At 48.2% G+C, this 22396-nt stretch overlaps 1 protein-coding gene across 2 annotated transcripts; it reads left to right on the forward strand.

The window, feature by feature from the left end:
• Positions 1-2601: 2601 nt before the first annotated feature.
• Positions 2602-22345, forward strand: GIPR (gastric inhibitory polypeptide receptor). 2 transcript variants are annotated; one of them, XM_053266767.1, is made up of 14 exons: positions 2602-2849; positions 9205-9404; positions 11183-11282; positions 11772-11879; positions 12139-12260; positions 13299-13402; positions 13759-13915; positions 14996-15155; positions 16795-16855; positions 17273-17342; positions 18435-18523; positions 19245-19383; positions 19957-19998; positions 20389-22345. In XM_053266767.1, exons 2-14 carry the CDS (start codon positions 9348-9350, stop codon positions 20716-20718), a joined length of 1539 nt encoding a protein of 512 aa, XP_053122742.1. In that variant the 5' UTR covers positions 2602-2849; positions 9205-9347; the 3' UTR covers positions 20719-22345. The 2 variants fall into 2 exon arrangements, with proteins under 2 accessions (XP_053122742.1, XP_053122741.1); XM_053266766.1 differs by lacking the exon at positions 2602-2849 and having other exon boundaries at positions 9110-9404.
• Positions 22346-22396: the final 51 nt, after the last annotated feature.

The raw sequence follows: 22396 nt of genomic DNA on the forward strand, positions 1-22396 counted from the left end.
TTTTTGTAACCTTACTGCAAATATGACATTTCCAAAATCGAGTCCATAAATAGATGTGAAAGCGGAAAGTGGTAGCAATTTTGTAGTTTTCTTTCAAAACCAGCCATTTTATTAATGTGTTTTCATACATTTTCCCTAGCATCATCCACTCTCCCATGGGTGTTCCCAGATCTGTCTCTGTGTACTCATGCTTCCTGATTTAGAGGGATTTTTTTCCCCACTTTCAAACTTTCCTTAAAATGTTATGTTCATTATCTGAGTTGTTTGTTGAAATGATAGGAAACATTCAAGAATGTAATATGTTGGGGGATTGTTGTAATCATAAATTAAGTTTATTAATACAGAAGCCACAAAAGATCTCCGATTTCTGCAGTTTTGGCAGTCTTCTGAGAAGAGTCCCAGAGAAGAGAGCTGTAAAATAATCCAGAAATGCTTTTATAGCATGTTTGTTATTAACAGAGGCCCAATTTAAATAATCCACAAGCCATGGTTTGCTAGCTCGTGAATACAAACCTTGCGGTTTTAGCTAAACCATAGTTTTGCATTATGTACAGACTTGGGGCCTGTGGCATTTGGGTCTGATTCTGCTGCTCTCTGTGTTAATTTTATTTCCAGACATCTTTCACCTTTAAGGTTACCTAGGCTATCTAGCCAGTCAAACCAGTTATGAAAGTAGAATGCCAGCAGAGGAGGGGCTGCTTCCCTGTGTATTGTACAGAGTGTTGAATATATGACTGCCTGCCTGAGAGACAGAAGTCCTGAGTGTGCGCTCGGAGCAAAGAGTTCCTGGCTCTCAGGGAACAAGTTTGTTCCCTCAAAGCCAAGTTGGCTGACTTGGAGAAGCTCAGGGAGGCAGAGAGGTGTGTGGATGAGACCCTCGGGGATGTGATAGAGGCGTCCCACTCCCAGGCTGATGGCGCTTCTGCTGTCATGGGAAGGAGGACATCAGTGTGAGGAAAAGGGAAACACTCCCTTAGCTGGGACCCTTTCCTTGGGTGATGTGCCCATATCCTCTTGCACAGAGGATACTCCTCCAGGGGGTGGGGGCCTCCTAGTAGTGGGTGATCTGATCATTAGGGGCATAGAGAGATGGGTCTGTGACACGTGTGTAGACCGCATGGTGACTTGCCTACCTGGTGCAAAGGTTGCGGATGTCACGCTGCGTCTAGGTAGGCAGTGCTGGAGAGAAGACAGCTGACGTGGTGCACATTGGCACCAGTGATGTTGGGAAATGCAGTTGGGAGGTCCTGGAAGCCAAATTTAGGCGGCTAGGTAGCATACCGAAGTCCAGGACCCCCAGGGTAGTGTTCTCTGAAGTGCTACCTGTTTAACACACAGGGCCAGCGAGACAGGTGGAGCTGAGGGGTCTCAATGCCTGGATGAGACTGTGGTGCCAGGAGGAGGGGTTTAGATTTGTTAGGCACTGAGTGCCATTTTGGGGCAAGCAAAGGCTGTGCAAAAGGGACAGGCTCCACTTAAATCAAGATGGAACTAGACTGCTGATGCTTAACATAAAAAAGGTTGCAGAGCAGCTTTTAAAATGACGCCTGGGGGATTGCTGACAGGAACTGGGTGGTATCTAGTTTGGCAAGTAAAATCCCCTAAGGCATGAGGGTGCACACATTTTGGATAACCATTAAGGGATAGCCAGGAGTTGAGCAGAAGAAAACTCATGACAGCTGGCCAAAAAGGTAAATTGATGGTAAGGGAGACAGCACACGCCAACACCAGGTAAGAGACTCGGTGTACAGGTGGCTATATACCAGTGCCAGAAGCCTCTGAGTGAAGATGGGTGAGCTGGAGAGCTTGGTTACTAATTAAAACATAGATTTAGTGGGCATAACGGAAACCTGGTGGAATGGTGAGAACCAGTAGGACACTGTTATTCCTGGATATAAACACTACCGAAGGGACAGGGAGGGGAGGATTTGGGGAGGAGTCACACTGTATATTAAAGAAGAGAGATATTCCAACAAACTAGAAAACCTAGGAGGACCGGAGTCCTCCACAGAATCATTATGGGTAATAATAAAGGTAAAGTGTGCTGTCAAGTCGGTGTCAGCTCCTGGCGACCACAAGACCAGCTCAGTTTATTTCTGAGCATGGGCAGAGTGCAGTTGCTTCATCTTTGTGCAAACAGGGAACCCAGTTCTATTTACCTGGATTAGATTAAAGGGATCTGGGGAAGGTTTTTAAGTCTCAGCATTTCATTATTTAGGCACTGAAGTAAACACAGATTGTGACTTTACTATCAATTTTTTAGCTTATGCTGCCAGCAACTCTGTTTCCCGAATGACTTATTCTAAGCCTCTTTAACCCCATACAATTTACTGTTAACCATCATTATAATTTCTATTGCACGTTTTAGAGTCTATGAAATGTTTTAAAATCCCCTCCTTGTTATAAAATAGAGAATTAACTGTGTCTCTTCTTCCTTCCTTTTTTCCTCCCTGCCCTTCACAGAGTAAACATCCACGGCCTCCGTCGGCAAACACATCACACATGATACAGTTTCCTTCACCACCCACCCACCCACCCCCATTTGCTAGACAGAGTCTGTCTGTGCGCATCACCAGATGAAGTGCAAAGCGCCAGCAAGCTCCTCCAAGGATGCACCACAAGCCTGCTCCATGGTCCCCAGAGGGAGTTGTTCAGATAATCCCATCTCTCTGCAAGGTAATTTTGCCCCCATGCCTCTTCTCCATCACCCCTCCCACTCCCTCTGAGATCACCCACTCCTGACAAGGCGAAGGAGACGGTGCCTTTAAACTCCAGAGCGCCAAAGGGACTGCCAGATGCACAGCCAGATGGCAAAACTGGGAGGCACTCTTCCACCTTCAGCTTAGCAGGTAAGAAGAACTCTTTCACGCTACTCAGCAGTGATGCACTTTGGGTCCGTGTTTCTTTTGCCACACACATGGGTTGTGTGGGTGTGTTTATTTCCCCTCTTCTCCTTCTCTAGCTTCTGATTCAAGGCAGGCTTGGAAGCAGATCTGTGAAGATCCAGGAATCTTCCCAGATAAGATTGTCAACTTTCTTATGGGCCCCTGTGACCGTGCCTTTAACAGCAAATTGATCTGCAGGCATTAGCAGGTGGTCCTGCTTATCTCTAGGTTCTGACCAATGTCACCTGTTGATTTCTGCAGATCAAGTTGCTCCTAAAAGCACAAGAACTAGCTAGTTTTTCCCCTCCTGGCTGGTCATCAAACTTAGTTCATCATGGTCGAGCAAACTATTTGCTGAAAGCGTATGTGAGGTTACCTTAAAATAGACTGCAGTCCGCTTTTCATTTTCCAAGGGGCATACAGCACTGAAGATTGATGCCTATACTGCATTGCCTTGGTTGCTGGGGTGGGGGGACTGAGCAGAAGTCTCTTTCGGATCATCTGTAAATCAAGAGTCTCTTCCCAACCGGAGTGCAGGAATCATGACCCTATAACAGGGGTTCTCAAAATTGGGTCCCCAGATGTGATTGGACGTAAACTCTCATCATCATCCCCAGACTAAATGGCCTTGGATGGTAGGAGCTGAAGTCAGGCAATATCTGGGAACTCAAGTTTGAGAACCCCTCCCCCACTAAGACCCTCACCCTAAACAGGGCTGGACTGGGGGCACTGAGAGGGCGGTGGAATGTATGTGGGGAGGGCGCCGGGTTTTGAGCAGAATGGGTACTTAAGGATGGGAGTATTTTATTTTATTTATTGTTAGATTTATATACTGCTTTTAATTAAAAACAATCCCAAGGCAGTTTGCAAAAGTTAAAACACATGTAATAAAAATGAGTTTAAAGTATTTAGCTAAAAAGATAAAAACAATCTGATATTAAAATATACAAACACAGAAAATTATACATAGATAAAAACAGAGTATTCACTGATGCCGAGTGTGGCAGGGCGCACCGGGAATATGTGCTGTGATCACTGTGGGCCAGGCAGTCTGAGCCTGACTCTAAACCTCTTTCCCTTGCTGCCCTTCATGCCTGGAATTTCCTCCCCAAATAACTCTGTGATGCCACCTATCTCGCTGGCTGCCTTCAGCCCCCTCCTCAATCCCCACCTTTTCTGTGACACCCCTCTTCCCCACCCATATTCCTCCTAAATTTGTGGACATGAAGTAAGCACATATCTCCCCCCCCCACACATTTACCCTGCCTCCGTTTCTCTCCCTTTCCTCTGTTTTCCCCTCTCTCTCTCTCTCTTTTGTAGATTGTAAGTCCCTTGGGGCAGGGGCCTATCCTCACATTCTTTGTACGGTCTTGTGTATATGGATGGTGTCGTAGCAGTAGTAATTGTAATGGGACTTACTCTCCCATAATTTTGGCTGAAAAGGAGCATGTGGAAAATGCTGTGAGGGTTGTATTGCCAAATGACAAGGAAATAAAACCACCCCTGGCCTGCTCTTGTCCCTCTAACACCAGCTTGTTCTGCAGAAACCAGCAGCTGAAGATTTTCACAGCATAGAGAGAAATCTTATTACTTGCTGAAATCCACAGAGCAAGCTGCTATTAAAGGCACGGAAGCAGGTGAAAAAGTTGGCAACACTATGTGCAGGGCACCATCATGAGGTAAAATGTTCTGTCCCTAAAGCTTAATCCTACGTGCTGACTTGGGAGCAAACTCGATTTGAATCCTATTAGATTTAAAGGAGGTTGCTTCGCATTCAGTGTGTGCAGCATTTACTTCAGAGTAAATCTGATTAGGAGTGGTCTGCAATAGGGAAGGATTGTCATTTTCCATAGCTTTGGTTTTGCAGCTGATTAGCTTAAAGTAAAATAAAGAGTGTGTGTGTGTCTTTGCTCTGATTCGAGTTTCTACCTGGCTTTCTCCTCTTTTTAATCAAATTAAAAGGTTTTCATTTAGTTTATACATGAGCAGCAGACAGAACCTGTCTGCGTCACACAAGCCAGTGAGCTGTGGCGGCTACAGGTTTCCAAACTGTGGAAACGGTGAGCCAGCCCAGTACACGGTCAAGCACAGATTACTACGGCTCAGCACAGGTGCAGAATCCATCCAGGATAAGCCTGGAAAGCGTCAGGTGCAGAATGCCATGCTCAAAATGCTTCCAAAGGATATTTCAGTGTTTGCATTGAGGACAACTTGTCTGCAGGAGGGAACAAGGTCAGGAAGCAACTAACTAATTAAATTTAGAGATGTATATTGGTGCTCTTGCAAAGACCATGATGAGATTACACAACAAGGAGAAAAAGAAAGCACAGAGGCAAACCTTAGAGGATTGTGCTGTTGTGGCAGCACCAGAAAAATATTGGGGCGGGGGAGCAGAAGAGGCGAGGCGTATTTCCAGGGGTGGGAGTGGATGGGCTTTTTCCTACAGGTGAGGCAATATTTTTCACATCTTAAACATAAATGGTCTAGTAATGGGGTCTGGTGGGCTACGTGTCTAGGACGGCACTTGGGCCCTCTCTGGTGTCACTTATGGAGTGCTGCAGGATGTGTCATGACCATAGCCCCATCCAGACATTATGTTGTACGAGAATATGGGTATCTGTACACTCCTACATGTTTTTTTGTGTGAATGACTGTACTTGGCTTCATTTAAAAAGTGAACTTGGGTACAGGCCCCTCAAATGCATGATACAGGACTGCTGTGCCTGCATTCAACATAACATGTGATAAGATAAGATAAGAACAGCCCTGCTGGATCAGGCCCAAGGAAGCCCATCCAGTCCAGCACACTGTCTCACACAGTAGCCCACCAGATGCCCCTGAGAAGCCCACAGGCAACAGGTGAGGGCATGCCCTCTCTCCTGCCGTTGCTCCCCCTATAACTGGAATTGAGAGGCATCTTGCCTCTGGCTGGAGGTGGCCTAAATTCTCCACCAGACTAGTAGCCACTGATAGACCTGTCCTCCATGAAGTCGCCACTGTACCTGTGTACAGAGCTATACTTGTGCGACACTTGTGCAAGTGTTGAACACAACATGTGAATGAGGCTCATGTGACCTGCAAAATGAACGCCAAGCAATGCAAAAAGGTAGGGCATCTGACTCCGACCATGTCTCACTCACGGACAATATTCTGTCTCACGGACCTCCTCCTCCTCCTCCTCCTCCTCCCAGGTGGCTTGACTGTGCTCTGTCTGTCCACACTGGACGGGTTAGCACCATCGTGAGGGGAGAAATAATCAAGTAACGCAACTCAGAGAAGACGCTGGGCTGCAATGATGGTGATGATGATGGTGGTGCAGTGGTGAGGGGAGGTCATTCTGTGTATGCTCAGGAGTTCTCCTAATTGCACAGTAAGAACTTTATCAGTTTCATGAAGGAAAGGGTGTGGCCAAAGAGGGGAAAGGGTGGTACTGAAGGGGTGTGGTCTTTGGAAGAGGGGCGGGGCTTCAAGGCGAGGGTGAACAGTACATGTAGGAAAATATTCTTTTTCCTGCCTAGGCCTCTGTTTGCAAGACGCATGCAAACAAGGAAGGCAAGCGTGCCTTCATAACCACCCAGGGTGCCTTCATAACCTACATCAGAAAGGCCCCGCTGGATCAGACCAAAGGGTCTATCATCAGCTCACCCAGGAGTGGGCAAAGTTGGCCCGCCTCCAGCTGCTGCTGAACTACCACTCCCATCAATCCCAGCCACCATTGTGGCTGGGAATGATGGGAGTTGCAGTTCAACAACAGCTGGAGGGCCACGTTGGCCCCCCCCAGACCCAGTCCGTATCCTTGCTTTCCAGAGTGGCTACATACACACAAACAGGGCAAGAAAGTAACACCTGTCCCCGCTGTCTCTGCCCACTGCAACTGGTATTCAGTGGTATTCTTGGACGGAAGTAAATTTTGGGGTTTTCCTATGTTCCCCCTGCCCAAGGAACAGATGGTTGGAGATATTGCTCCCCGGTGAACAAAAGGCAGATGTCAGGGTGGGACTCCTGGATGAGTGATTCAGGAGGAGGCTTCTTTCCTTCTGCAACCTCCAGCCTGCTCCCGGCCGCTTAAGTGCAGTGCTGAGAAGTTAACTATCGATTTTCGGTTTTTTACTTCCTCCCCCACAGCTTTTAGCCAAGTAAACATCGTCCTCTGGAAACAAGATACTGACAAATTTATGGACAGAGCCAGCAGCATGGAATGCCGGCTCCCACCGCTTGTTTCCTCTTGAACGTGTGAGAAGAAAGAGAGTCTGGTGCAGTGGTTATATCCACAAGTCTTAAAGCAACTGCCCTGGTTCTCACTGAGGCAGGGAATGTGTGTCTGGGCTGTACTACTTCAGACCGCGGGGCGGGGGGGTGGGGGGCTTTTCCATGCAGAAAGCAACACCCCTGAACATAGAAAAGTAATGTGTCAAGGAGACAACTAGGCTAGAACCATATTCCCTGGTATGCTAGCTTTCTACATGCAGGTTTTTTTGGGAGGGGCATCCAGTTACGTAGGGCCCATTCTCACGAGCGAAAAGTGGGTTGCAGAAGCATCCTACCCAGCTTGGGGAGTTGTGTACGCTCCTTATTTCTGGCCATGTGTTTGCAAAAAACCTAGGTAGCAGGAGGGCAAAGTGATTGCATGGAAGCCCAGCCCTGGGCTGGATGGATTTTCTTCAACCCTGAATAAAATGCTGGGTGCAAGCCTGGGTAGGACGGTGCCGTCCGACTCAGTGCTTGGCTCCTACACAATTACTTGTCCCTGCTCGCCTCCCCCCCATCCCCTGCAGCCACCTTGGTTTTTGCAAACACACAACTGGAAATCGCAAGTGCACACAGCTCCCGAAGCTGAGTAGGATACTTGTCCAAGTTACCCACTTTTCGCTCAAGAGGACCATCCCGCTACTTTACCACTTCAGTGAGAACTAAGCCGTTGAGATCACCATTGGATATATACGTTCAACCGAGTGGGTGGATAGATGGAGCATCGGAAGTAATCATAACAAGAGTGCATTGGGTCACATGTGGAGTGAATTCCACCCCCCATCACTGAGTCACACTTTGGATGGAGTCAGGAAAGAGCCTCCAGCTCCCAGAGCGTGGCTTCCAGGAAAGCCTGAGCCCTGGCCTAGACAAACAGATACAGAGAGATCAATTTACCTTAGATTTGATCAAGCATAAGGGACAGGAGGCGAGCTGGGAGGCCGCCTCATCCCCTTTCACCTCCAGCACCACTCTGCTGTCCATCATCCCAATGCAACCCCGCCCCCCTTTCTGTGGCACCCAGTTCCCGTGAGAATCTTCAGGAGCAGCAGCTGATGGGAAGGACCTATTTTTAGGGCACTTAATGTTCTCCGCATCCCGGAGCTCCAGAGGCAAGGGGAGAGAGGCTGGAGGGAAACAACAGATCTCCTACAGAGGAACCCAGTTCTTGGGAACAGGCTGCAGCGGGGAGGGGCTCAGCCACAGTGTGAGCAGGGGAAGGAGGGAGTGTTGAATAAATAAAGGTAAAGTGTGCCGCCGAGTCGGTGTTGACTCCTAGCGATCACAGAGCCCTGTGGTTGTCTTGAGTAGAACACAAGAGATGTTGACCATGGCCTCCTCCCGCGCAGTCTGAGATGATGCCTTTCAGCATCTTCCTATATCGCTGCTGCCTGATATAGGTGTTTCCCATAGTCTGGGAAATATACCAGCGGGAATTCGAACCGGCAGTCTCTGGCTTGCTAGTCAAGTCATTTCCCCTCTGCACCATTAGTGGCTGTTTAATAAATACATACTGCATATTTATTTGTCGCACTAATGTCCCCAGATGCTGTTGGACTACAGCTCCCATCATCCTCAGCCACAAAGGTCTTTGGGGGCGATGGAAGTTGTGGTTCAACAACACTATCTGGGGGCCCAAGGCTGAGAACCCCTGGAAGATCCTGTTCTTACATGGAGCCCCTAGTGGCCTCCCATCCCATCCCATGTCTCTTGAAAACAGGAACCAGAACCACATGATTGATTATTACATGTTTATGGCCAGAAGTTCCTACATTTTGGCTGGAGTTTGTAGCCAGTCATTTTCCCCAGTCACCCCTGAGGCTGGACGTCCTAGTTTCCTGCTCCACAGAGGCAGAGGACATGTGTCTGCCTTGTTCTTGCTGCTGCGTAGCTAGCTTCACAGGGGAAGAGTGGGGTGTGTGTGCATTTAGCAACCCCCCTCCAACCCATGGCACTGAGAACGGGCATGTCATGTTACCAGTGTGTGTCCCTGTTTTCGTCTGTGCAATGTTAGAGGGGATGTGAGAAGGGATTGCTGAGCTGACAGATGGCTTAATGGTTTCTCCTTCAGAAGACAGTTGCCCAGCTCAGGTCCGATGTGGACAAAGGAAGACGGAGACCCCCAGTGCCCCCCCAGGCTGCCAGCTATGGAACCCTGAGAAGGCAGATGTCTCCCTCTGGCCTCATGCCTGTCGCCTGTGCCACGGCCGAAGCATGCAGGAATCCCTTGAATTCCTCCTGATATTTCTGTTCCTCCAAAAGAAAGCCGAGGTGAGTGTGCGCCATGATGCCATCATTTATCTAACAGTCAATAATAAATTAATAATAATAATAATAATAATAATAATAACAATAATATAAGATGTAATATCTTCCATAATATCTATGTAATATCTTCCATAATTTGTTGTACACCGCCCAGAGCCTTTGGATGGGGCAGTTTATAAATGTAATGAATGAATGAATGAATAAATAAATAAATAATAAAAATAATATCAACTGCTCTTTATAGCAAGGAATGTGATAGATGTGGGGTGTTACTCCAATAGTGGAAGTTCAAATATTTTTAAAAACAAAAGAGGATTTATTGTTTCACCAAAAAAGAAAAGACAACAAAAGTCAACCCTTTCCAAGAAATACTGAGTCCTTCCCTTTCTCCCAGCTTCTTCCTTGACAGTTAACTTCCACCTGACTGATCCACAGCACACTTGAACTCCTCCCGTCGATCCAAATACCTGCCAGCCATAGCCCTGCTGAAGTCACCGACTCCCCGCTCAGAGCGAGCAGCACACAAACGGTTCTTAACCAGTCAGTTCTTCACAGTGAGCAGCATTCAGTGACGGGCAGATATCTCCAGTAATATCTGCGCTGCTTCAGAATTGCACTCTCTGCAGAATTAAGGAGGAATAAGACACAGCACTCTGCTGTGCCTTATTCCTCCTTAATTCTAGTTGAACTAGCAAAAAATATATATATACCGTATTTTACGGCCTATAAGACGCTACGGACTATAAGACGCACCTTAATTTTAATCCAGTTTTTCAGAGTTTTAACATATTAAACTGTTAAAACATATAAGACGCTCCTGAATTTTGGCGGATATTTTTCGAGGAAAAAAGTGAGTCTTATAGTCCATAAAATACGGTATATATATATATATATATATTCCAGGATGGAAGCATGGGCAGTTGGCTGAAACCTTTGCTTAATCTCCTTCTTCCCTTCACTTCTGTGTGCCAAACAAAATACAGCCCCCCCCCCAAAAAAGCAAAGTTGATCTGGTTGTCTGCAGGATGGCATCAAAATTCTTGTGCTGTGCCACCTTCCTGATGTCCATATCTGTTCATAAGCATTGGTAGCAGAATGCCACGAACGGCACAAGGAAGCGTCCCCTGCTTAACTGCGGGACATGTGGGAGCGTAGTTGGACTAGCATCCAAACAGAAAGGCGGGAACCATGGGTGCGGAGGCATGCTGGGAACAGTCCCAGTGGGGAGAGACAGTGGGGGGCACAACGCAGGGGTCCTAGTCCTCCTAGTTACCAGACCTGTGTAAAAGAAAGCGGTGCAGTTATGGGGAACGGTCAAGGGAGGGTGACACAGTGAGGAGGCTGCATCGATTTTCTGGCTGAGGAGCACGTTTTTATTGAATGTGATTGTTTTTATCTTGTTGTTGACCCCCCTGGAGTATATTAATAATTAATAATTAATAATTGTATTAGTATTATGGTATATTAATAATTGATAATTGATTGTTAATGTTAATATCTAATCATTAATAATGAATACTAATTACTAATTAATTAATAATAGCAATTTCCTCGGGGCAGGCTGGTGTTCAAAGCACAGGAGGAAGGGCCAGCAAAAAGGCTGGCGACTCTACACTGCAGTTAACTTTCAATTCTCTGTAGAGCTCCTCTGGATGGTGCTTTGAAGTGGCCCTGGCCATTTAGACCGCCGGATTTCCAAACTCTAGGCATTTGGTATATTTCAAGGTGCTGTGCTCCCCCCCCCCTTTTAACCTCTTCCCCCAAAACCGCCCTTGTTACAGACTAGTTCCACTGGAAACTCGGCCAAAGAGACGTTTGAGGCATGGCAACAGTACCAGCAGGCCTGCCGTCGCAAGATGTTGGAGGACCCACAACCCACAAGTGAGAGAGTCGGAGATCCCTTCCCTGGACACAGGGGTAGAACAGGAGCTTGGGGCCTCTCGTAGGAACATCGGCCATAGACTGAGCCAGACCCTTGGTCCCTCTAGCTCCGGGTATTGTCCATACTGGCTGGCAGCCGCTCTGCAGGGGTCTCAGGCAGGAGCCTTTCCCAGCCCTACTTGGAGATGCTGCCAGGGCCTTCTGCATGCAAAGCAGATGCCCTTCCACTGAGCTGTGGCCTCTTGCCTTTGTGACTTTCAGGAAGACTACTGCTGACAATCGTTTGATCAGCTCCCCCAGATGGCATACAAAGCCCTGAGTCACATGGTCAATAGACACCATCCATCATCCATCATCCATATTTTTGAGGAACTGATTTGACTTGTTCCATTTACACCGAATGTTGGAGCATGGTCCACCCCCACCCCCGCACCCATTTCCTCCTGTCATGCGGGATTAACCCCTCCATTTCTTCTGCCCCATTTCCAGCACTGGTGTGTAACCGCACCTTTGACATGTACGCCTGCTGGGACGATGCTCTTCCCAATACCTCGGCTCAAGTCCCCTGTCCCTGGTATCTCCCTTGGCACCAGCAAGGTGAGTGCGAGCCAAAGACACTCAAGGCAGATCCGTCTGTGAAAATAAGGAAATCGAGGCCTGGCCGGGGAGCGGGGCCTGGAGGGGAGACCACAGAGCAGCCTCACCTGTGCCATCCCAGGCTCCTTGGGGAAGAGGGTGCATTGCAGATGGGATGAGTGGATATGCCTTTGCCTTGCCAATAAAAGCACCAGTAGCAATGAGCTGAAGGTGGTTCTTGCGACTCGTGAGTAAGTTTTGCTCCATCTCTCCTCTGCAGTGCAAGGTGGCTTCGTGTTCCAGAAATGTGGCCCAGAAGGACAGTGGGTGGTGGATGAGTCAGGTCATCCTTGGCGTGATCACTCCCAGTGTGAGGGCCTCAGAGAGGAGCTTCCTTTCCAGGTAAACCTACAGGATCAAAGGCCAGGGATCTGAAAGCATGTTGGGGGCCTTAAGAGCCCTCCTCACTGCAGGCTTTTGACTTCTTAATCCATACCAATGTGCCATGTGTATACATGTGTTAAACATTTAATTTACCATATTTACCCAAATAGGAGGTGACTCTGAATTTAAGAGGGTGCCTTGAAAGATAGAGGCTATACCTGTATTTACCCAAAAGAAAGAGAAATCTGAATTCATGGTGGAAAACCCACCCCTATATTTAACAGGAAAGAACTGGGGGAAATTTTTGTCTTGGATTCAGGTAAATACAGTACCAGAAAGCATTGGCTCTGGGGCTGCAAGTTTGTTTGTTTCTAAAACAACAACACAAAACTTTATTTTATAAGTTTATAAAAACACAAACAGGAAAATAACTTTACCCTTGATTCCCTCTCCTGTTGCTTCGAAGACTGACATTTCTGGGTTGCTGAGGAGAGCTGGTTTTGTGGTAGCAAGCATGACTTGTCCCCTTAGCTAAGTAGGGTCCACCCTGGTTGCATTTGAATGGGAGACTTTATGTGAGTAGAAGGTTCCAAGTTCCCTCCCTGGCAGCATCTCCACGATTGGGCTGAGAGAGATTCCTGCCTGCAACCTGGGAGAAGCTGCTGCCAGTCTGTGTGGACAATACTGAGCTACATGGACCAATGGTCTGACTCAATATATGGCAGCTTCCTATGTCAAATAAATTAACTGGGGTGAAGGTGCACCCTTTGAAGAGCTGGCTGCACATCCCCTCCGAGAGAGCTCCCAAGCAGAACCCAAAGGGCTGGAAGGCTGACATCGGAAGAGGAAGAGGCTGTATGTGGTGATACCCTGGTCCAAGCATTAGGTGCTGCAGCACAGACGGCTCTTTTTCTTTCCTAACCTTTTGCTGATCTAGGGCCCAACAAGAAAGACACATTTTTGCCCTTAGGGACAGTCTCCATCATAGGCTTACATGTGATTTTCCAATATAGAAATGGCAGTTGCCTGATACCCTGTGTTTCTCTTTTCTTCCAGAATCACTTGTGGATCCTGGGGCAGTTTCGCCTGATGTACACAGTGGGGTACTCCCTTTCGCTGGTGGCTCTTCTGGCAGCCCTGGCATTGTTGGCAGCTTTCAGGTACTGAGAAGGACAAAAAGAGCTAAGTCCAAGCAAAAAACTAGCCTTTTGTTTTTGGAAAGAAAAGGTGTGTGTGTGTATTACTTAAAACAGAGTCCACCAACAGAGACTCCCCAAACAGCTATCCCTCCCGCCAAGTTCTTCCTTATACCATGGCTAAGCAAAGCAATAGCTCCCCCTGCTGACGGTTACATAATTAACAATACAGTGCATGTCAACGCAGTTTGGTACTGTTCAGCAAACACTAGTGGAAGGAGGAGCCTTGGCTTAAATTTAACTGGTTGCCTTGGGTCGTGGCTGGCTTTACAGACGGAGGCACAGCTGACTCTCCCCTTTACTGTTCTTCCACTCTTCAGGAAACTTCGATGCATCCGCAATTATATCCACATGAACCTTTTCTTGTCCTTTATGTTGCGGGCGGTCTCCATCCTGGCCCGGGACACTCTCCTCTCGTTACACTTCCCCAAGCACCTCCGGGCGGAAGGAGATTTCTCCCACTTTCCTATGAGACAGGTAAGAACTTAAGAACAGCTCTGTTGGATCAGGCCCAAGGCCTATCTAGTCTAGCATCCTGTTTCCCACAGTGGCCCACCAGATGCCTCTGCAACGCCCACAGGCAAGAGGTGAGGGCATGCCCTCTCTCCTGCTGTTGCTCCCCTGCAACTGATATTTTGTGGCATCTTGCCTCTGAGGCTGGAGGTGGCCTTTAGCCACCAGACTAGTAGCCATTGACAGACCTGTCCTCCATGAAACTGTCTAAGCCCCTTTTAAAACCATCCAAGTTGGTGGCCATCACCATATCCTGTGGCATAGAATTCCACAGATTAATTATGTGCTGCGTGAAAAAGTACTTCCTTTTGTTGGTCCTAAATTTCCCAGCTTTCAGTTTCATGGAATGACCCCTGGCTCTAGTGTTGGGAGAGAGGGAGGAAAAGTTCTCTCTGTCCACTCTCTCCACTCCATGCAGGCTCAAAGGAAAAAGCCAGCTCAAGTCCACTTCCCAAGATGCACCAGTTCAGAATAAACCTGCCTGGCCCTTCGGGTTGACCGTGGAAACCGGTTCTCTGGCAGAAACTCGGTTAGCAGACAGTTCCCAGAGGCAGGGCCTTTTCAGGCGCAGCACCTCAATTGTGAAGCTCCCTCCCACACACCCCGGAGATCAGACAGCTCTCTCGCACTCTCTCTCTCTCTCTTGATTTTGAAACATCGAAATTCCCGGCCATCAGTTTCATGGAATGAGCCCTGGCTCTAGTGTTGGGAGAGAGGGAGAAAAATGTCACCCTCCACTCTCTCTACTCTATGCATAATTTTCTAAATCTCTATCATGTCCTGTCCCCTCCCCCCCCCCACTTAGTTGTCTCTTTCCCAAACTTAAAAGCCCCGGGTGCTGTAGCCTTGCCTCATAAGGAAGGTGCTTTGGGCTCCTGTTCATCTTCGTTGCCCTCTTCTGCAGGAGGCACCCCATTGCAATCTGAGGGAGGGTGGAAGGGGTCCTGCTGGAATCAGAGAGGCAGTGTGGTCAAGTGGATAGCATTGATCTGGAGTTCAATCCCTCTCCTCCTCCTCCTCCCCTTCTCTCTCCTGAATGTCCAGGCTCTTGCTGGCTGTCGCTTGGCCCAGGTCCTAACCCAGTACTGTGTCTGTGCAAATTACTATTGGCTTCTCGTAGAGGGGCTCTATCTCCATAACCTGCTGGGGCTGATGGCCTTCTCGGAAGAGAGCTACTTCCCAGGCTATCTGCTCATTGGATGGGGTGAGTCAGCGAGAATAAAACCCAAGGGAAATGACCAGGGGGGAGCAGGGGAAGAACCTATGTCCTTCTTGGGCTATCCTCTTGGCAAGCTCAGGGGCATTGTCTCAGGCCCTGCTCATGGCCCCGTCACTGACAGAGATCTGGTTGGCGGGGACTAGAAACAGGGCCCTTTTGGTTGTGGCCCCTCAGCTTTGAAACGCACTCCCTGAAGAGCTTCACCATGCTCCCTCCCTCAGTGTTTTTGGAAAACATTTTAAAATACACCTTTTTAAGGAGGCTTTTTAATGCTTCATTTTTTGTTATATCTGGTAGGTTCTTTAGCTTTTTATAATTTTCAGTTTCTAGCTTTTAATTTGAACCCATTAATGGGTGTGGTTTTAACTTGACTTTTAACTTGTTTGTTCAATTTGATTAATTTTATTACTTTTTTGTGTCTTGTATCTATTTTTTCATTGTAAGCCACCCCGAGCAGTTCTGCACTGGAGGGGCGGGGTATACGTATCTTTAAATAAATAACTAAACAAATAAAAATGCTGGAGACCCACCAAAGTCTGAGCTTGAGTCCATTCTAGATAGGCCATTGTGGCTGGAAATCCTTGGAGATGTAATCCCACAATATCTGGGGACCCAAGCTGTGTTGCCTGTAACAGGGATTCCCAGTTGTTGTTGACTACAACTCCCATAACCCCCAGCTGCAATGGCCTGGACACTGAACCCAAATTTGAGATCTTCTGCATTACATGTAGCTGTGTCTTTTTATGTATATGCTTGAGACAACCTCCATCATTCCCAGCCAAAATGATGACTGTTGTTCAGCAACAGCTGGAAAGCTAAGATTGCCTTCCCTTGAGCGAAAGCAATCAACTGCAAGTAGAACAAAGCTACCAATTAAATGCTCAGGATGGAATTATCCTCCCCGATATTTTGGCACTTGAGGAGACAGATCCAAAGGGCTGCCCCTCTACAATGCTCAACATGGTCCAGAAGGATAATTCTCGATGAAAGAAGTGGCAATGTGCCACCCTTCTAATGGGGCTTCAGATACGTGGCTAGAGATAGCTGTCTTACTCTGCCCCATGGTGGAGCCGGCCCTACCTGGAACTGAAAAGAAACAGGCGGAAGCAAGCTGTACAGAGCCCAAATGAAAGGCAAACAGGAGGTGCTGTATTATGATTAAGTGCCACCAATCTTAGCGACCTAGTCGACCTTAGTCAACTCTTAGCGACCACAGAGATAGATTCTCTCCAGGATGATCTGTCTTCCACTTGGCCTTCACGGTCTCTCAGTGGTGCATTCATGGCTGTCGCAATCGAGTCCATCCGCCTTGCTGCTGCCCGTCCTCTTCTTCTCTTTCCTTAAACTTTCCCCAGCATTATAGACTTCTCTAGGGAGCTGGGTGTTCGCATAATGTGTCCAAAGTAGGATAGTATGGCCTGGTCATTTGTGCCTCGAGTGAATATTCTGGATTGATTTGTCCAATCTGTTTGTTTTCCTGGCTGTCCATGGTATCCTCAAAAGTCTCCTCCAGCACCAAAGTTCAAAAGTGTCAATGCTTTTTCTATTTGCTTCTTCAATTGCAGAAGGCAATTGTCCTCCTTATACTTCAGGCGAGGCCCTTTGTTTCTCTCTCTCTGTGCAGGGGCACCGATCCTGTTTGTCACCCCCTGGGTGATGGTGAGATATTTCTATGAGAACAATGAGTAAGTCTACTTGTTTATACCCACCATGGCATCCAATGTGGGCAGAAGGCCAGGCTCCTGGTCTTTATGCCAGGGCTGTCCAATCCAGAGGCTTCCTACTGGCTGCCAACCACAGGTGTGAATGCTGCACACTCCTGGGCTTTAAGACCGCTTAGCAATAGCAGCCTGATCACCGAACACACAGTCCCAGTGCAAAGAGCTCAGTCCTAGCTGGAGGCCATGGGGTTCATGGTGCAGGCCTTGTATTCCTTAACATGGTAATCAGTGATCTGTTAACAAGAGCTGTCTGAGTGTGGGCCGGGGTGTGTGTGTGAACAAACAAGAATCCTGCTAACTAGATCATGGTTGTTGGAAGGCTAGTTTGGTCTCCTATTCAGACCGCCCCGCCCCCAATAACTTTTAATTGCCTTTTTTCAGATGCTGGGAGAGAAATAACAACATGGGCTACTGGTGGATTATCCGTTGCCCCATCCTCCTAGCAATCTTTGTAAGTTGCAAAGGAATGGCGCACTGCCTTATACTGAGTCAGACCTTTCTTTCTGCCTTTCTTGTTCGATTTATATACTGCCTTTCATTCAAATAATCTCAAGGCACGGTTCACAATACATTTTTAAAAAGACAAAACTGTTAGACACTTAAAACGATACAAATGTTAAATCAAAATATACGAAAAAATATAAATCTGTTTTAGAAGTTTTTTTAAAACCACATACACACAATTGCTCGCTCTTGCACAGTCGTGATTTCTGGGACTGGCAACAACTCTCCAGTCCAAGGCTGGGCTGGGGGCTTTCCCAGCCTCACCGGTTGAGATCCTCGGCGATGTCAGGCGGGGCGGCCTTTTCATGTGGCCAAGTGAGGCTGTTGCCTCAGATGGCCAGCCAGGTGGCAAAATGCCGCCCCCACCGCCTTGGCCAGCATCGGAGCAGCTCTTTGGGACCCATCTGATCCCAGCAAGCCTTGCCAGGAGCAGCACTGCTCCTCGCACTCAGTGCAAAGCTTGCAAGAAGCCCCTGGAGAGGAGAGGCGGCGGCTGGCGACCTCCTTCCTCCCTGCCCTGGTGCCATTTGCAAAGCTTGCAAGGGTTTGTTTTGGAAGGGGGCTGCCCCCACCAGGGGCCTCACCTCAGGAGCCACAATACCTTGGGTGGTGCCTGATGCCAGGGACTGAACCTGGGACTTCCTGCCTGCAGCTGGCATGCGCCTGCCCAAAGTGAGCCGCTCCCTCGCTTTTGCACCAGGGGAATTTTTGCAGGCCTCTCAGCAACTTCTTATAAAGTGATGCTCTTGCTCCAGAGCTGCTTTGCTCCAGGTTGTCCTCCTGCTTAGGCCTGTGGCCTGGGTTGGGACGTCTCGCTAGGAGGAGGGATTGCGAGGCTTGGCCTCCACCCTGGGCGGTGCCACCTCCTTTCCCTTTCAGCAAGGATGCTGTCAATGGGGGAGAAGTACAGCCAGACAATCCCAGCCACTTCTTGAAAAGCTCTTTTGTCAAGACTCTCTTCTGACATTTGGGCCAAGGCGGAGCAGAAATGCCTGGGAAGCTTGCTTTGCATCAGTAGCCTTCTTCCCTATTCCCCCAGGTCAACTTTGTGATCTTCATTCGTGTCATCAAGATTCTGGTCTCCAAACTCCAAGCACAGCAGATGCGTTACACGGATTACAAATTCAGGTAGGGAACAGACTGCTGGAGCAAGCAAAGGCATGGCGGAGTTCTCACTATTGCATGTAACTGTTCACTGTGCTGCCAGAGACAGAAAATAAAGAGCATCGAGTCAAACTTTTGAAAGGTTGCCTGAATTGGGAGGGGGGGCGCTCAGGGGCAAAAGAGGGTCCTTTCCAACCGCCTTGCATCACATCATGGCTTTCCTCAGGTCTTCTGCATTGTACGGATGGGGGTGCAATTAGTGAAAATGCCGGGTGCACCTCCCTGCTTCTTTTGATAGACAGCTGCCACTTTTTCCTGGAATGCCCCAGAACAATATTACCCCATGATGCACACACCTACATTCACAACAAGAGAGAGAGAGAGAGAGAGAGAGAGAGAGAGAGAGAGAGAGAGAGAGAGAGAGAGAGAGGTTTCAGTCATTAAGCAGTTAACAAAAAGTTAGTACAACCTAGAACATAATACAGGTAGATGGACTTGAATCACAACAGCAGTGAATGCATCACTGAGAGACCTCAAATGCCAAATGGAAGACAGATCATCCTGGAGAGAATCTATCTATGGGGTCACTAAGAGTCAGCACCAACTTGATAGCACTTAATGAATGAATGAATGAATGAATCAATCAATCAATCAATCAATCAATCAGAACATCACGAATATCACCATAAAACCCACAGTAAAGAAAGATGTCCATTCACAACTTCCTTTCTTTCCTCATCCTTAGGTTGGCCAAGTCCACCCTGACCCTCATCCCCTTACTGGGCATTCACGGAGTGGTGTTTGCACTGGTCACTGAGGAGCAGGCCCAAGGCACGTTGCGCTACATCAAATACATCTTCGAGCTGTTCCTTAATTCCTTCCAGGTAGGGGGCAGGTGTTGGATGGTTTATCTGCTTACCTGAGGGCAGGGAGGCAAAGCTTCTAAGGCTGGGATAAATGGCCTTGCTCACTTCCTGAGAGACAGCGGAGTCCAAGAAAGAGGCATTTTGCCAAATGGAGTTGGCCATTAGCTGTGCAGGCCACCAATAGGAAGAGGGGAATGAAAGGTGGCTAACTGGTACCAGCAGTATAGAAGCTGTGCTCAGTTTCTAAAAAGAGCATGTCCTTGGTGCTCAAAGCCCATCCCACCTAATGTGGTGGGATTGCCTCTGGCTGCAAGAAAATATACTTTGCATAGAGTCAGAAATCCTTTCACCTTTATGATTATGTTGCAGGGTTGAGCCCTAGCATTGAATACAGAGTCAGGGGTTCAAAACCTTGTCACGAAACAAACCTTGTATTCCGGGAGAAGCAGCAGCAGCAAGGTCAGCTTTGGGTGGGGGGAGGCATGGAGAGGCAATCATCCCGAGTAGCTTGCCCCCTGACTTGCCCCCCTTAAAATAATAATCATAAATAATAATAATAATAATAATTGTCACTGCTTCTAATCCTTTCAGGGCCTGCTGGTGAGTGTCCTCTACTGTTTTGTCAATAAAGAGGTAGGTAATCTGAAAAACCTCCCCAACTTTTTGATTGCACCCAGCTCAAAGTTGTTTGCTGTCTTTGACGCCGGGGTGGGTCGAGGGTGCTGCTTCACGAGTGGTGAGCTATGCCCCAGAACCTGCTGCGTTCTCATAAGAGGGGCAGGAGGATGCTCTCCAGTTGCACATCTAGTCAGGCTAAGCAAGAGAGTCTGGATCCACACACAGCTTCCGGCAGGGATGGTGCTGGGGGTTGTGCTGTCCTAGGTAGCTGCTTAGCTTGGGTGATGGCCCTCTGGGGCTAGAGGCAGAGAGAAAACTCCCGGTCCACTCTGCCTGGGATGGGCTGCCCTTGCACCATCTGTCCCTCTCCTTGGACAGCTCACCCCTTCCTCTCTCTTTCTCTAGGTCCAGTCTGAGATCCGCAGGAAGTGGCAGAGCTGCCAGCTGGGTGCCAGCCTGCTTGAGAAGCAAGGTCACAGCGGCAGCCACAGGACTTCTTGGCGCACCCGAAGCAGCCAGTGCAAGAAGGGTCACGCGCCCCCCGCACTGCCCAGCCCCCCAGGAGGGAAAGTGCCCTTCAACGGCTTCCAGGACACAGCAGGTGCCCAGTTTCACCGGACTCCCAAATCTTATCAGTATGTCCCTGTCCGGAGGAAGTCTGTGGACAGGACAGAGGAGTCCCCTGTTGCCAGAAAGGCACTTCCAAGCACCGATTGCCCTCAAAACAGTTGCTGACCCCCCGACTTCTCATCCATCATCCATGAGAACATTAGAGAGCTTTGTCAGCATTCCAGAAGAGAAGGGGCTTTCCAAAGGGGTTGGAAGGAAGCCCAGACAGCAGTGGGTCCCTGGCAGAAGCAGGGAATCCTCACTTAAGCAAATTGTGGGTTGTCCTGTAGCTGCCTCCAGCGACTCTCTGGGAGCTTCAGCTAGTATAGAAGGCAGTGCCTCACATTTTGATGGCATTTGACTCACCAGGCGCAGGTCACATATCCCAAGGCTGCAAAAGCACCACTTGCCTAGTCCCCTATGTCATCTAAGAATCGCCCCAGGTGACTAGGCAGAGAAACATCATAAACTTGGAAAAGTTGGTTGTGCTGTGGAGTCGGTGTCAACTCCTGGCATAGGGACATAGGAAGCTGCCATATACTGAGTCAGACCATTGGTCTATCTAGCTCATTATTGTCTTCACAGAGTGGCAGCGGCTTCTCCAAGGTTGCAGGCAGGAATCTCTCTCAGCCCTATCTTGGAGAAGCCAGGGAGGGAACTTAGAACCTTCTACTCTTCCTAGAGTGGCTGCATCCCCTAAGAGGGGAAGATCTTACAGTGCTCACACATCAAGTCTCCCATTCATATGCAACCAGGGTAGACCCTGCTTAGCTAAGGGGACAAGCCACACTTGCTACCACAAGGCCAGCTCTACTCTCTCCACAGAGTCATGTGGCTTTCTTAGTAGAAATGTGGGTTTCTTGGTAGAATACAGGAATGGTTTGCCATTGCCTTCTCATGCGCAGCATGAGATGATGCCTTTCAACACCTTCCTATATTGCTGCTACCAGATATAGGAGTTTCCCATATTCTGGGAAACATACCAGAAATGGTTTCCCAACACACATGGGAATATGTGTTTCCCATATTCTGGGAAACACAAATTGGAAGAGTAATTATATTTTTTTCCCTTTTTTAAATTTCTGGCTAGTAACACTTTTTGTGGCCCAGTAGCTTTGGTGGAGTGATAAGCAAGGGACAAGCATTTTCCAGCCTCTAACTTTTGGTTTTCTGTTTTGTTCCAAACACCCTTCAAGGTGCTGGCTTTGACCTATAACCCATTGACAGACTTGGCCCCACATAACTACACCCCACCACCCCATATTGTCTGAGGCAGGGGTGGGCAAACATGGCCCTCCCGTGCTGTTGAACTACAATTCCCATCACTCCCAGCCACAATAAATAGTGGCAGGGGATGATGGGAGTTGTATTCCAACAACAGTGGGAGGGCTAAGTTTGCCCACCTCTAGTCTAAGGCAGGAGTTCTCAACCTTGGGCTCCTCAAATGTTTGACTACAACTCCCATCATCCAGGCCCTTGTGGCAGAGTGATGGGAGTTGTAGTTCATCAACATCTGGAGCACCACAGGTTGGGAACTCCCTGTACTAAGCGGTCTCTCTGCCCTTGGAGATTCGCCAAAACCTGGGCTCATTATATTCTTGGGGGAATGTTGCAATACTGTTCTGTTTGAGTTAGCTTTTGGAGGCTGGGTTTAACTGGCCGGGTTGGAGGTTAACAGCCGCAAAGGGGTATTTGAAAATTGGATTTGAAAATGTGAATGCACTTTCCCTTGAGAAAAGTGAGCAATGTGCAATCAAATAAAGAGAGAGAAAAGAATGTGTCTTTTGGTTGTTGCTTTCTGTGA

This window comes from Hemicordylus capensis, chromosome 7 (assembly GCF_027244095.1).
Source record: "Hemicordylus capensis ecotype Gifberg chromosome 7, rHemCap1.1.pri, whole genome shotgun sequence".
NCBI classification, from domain to species: Eukaryota; Metazoa; Chordata; class Lepidosauria; order Squamata; family Cordylidae; genus Hemicordylus; species Hemicordylus capensis.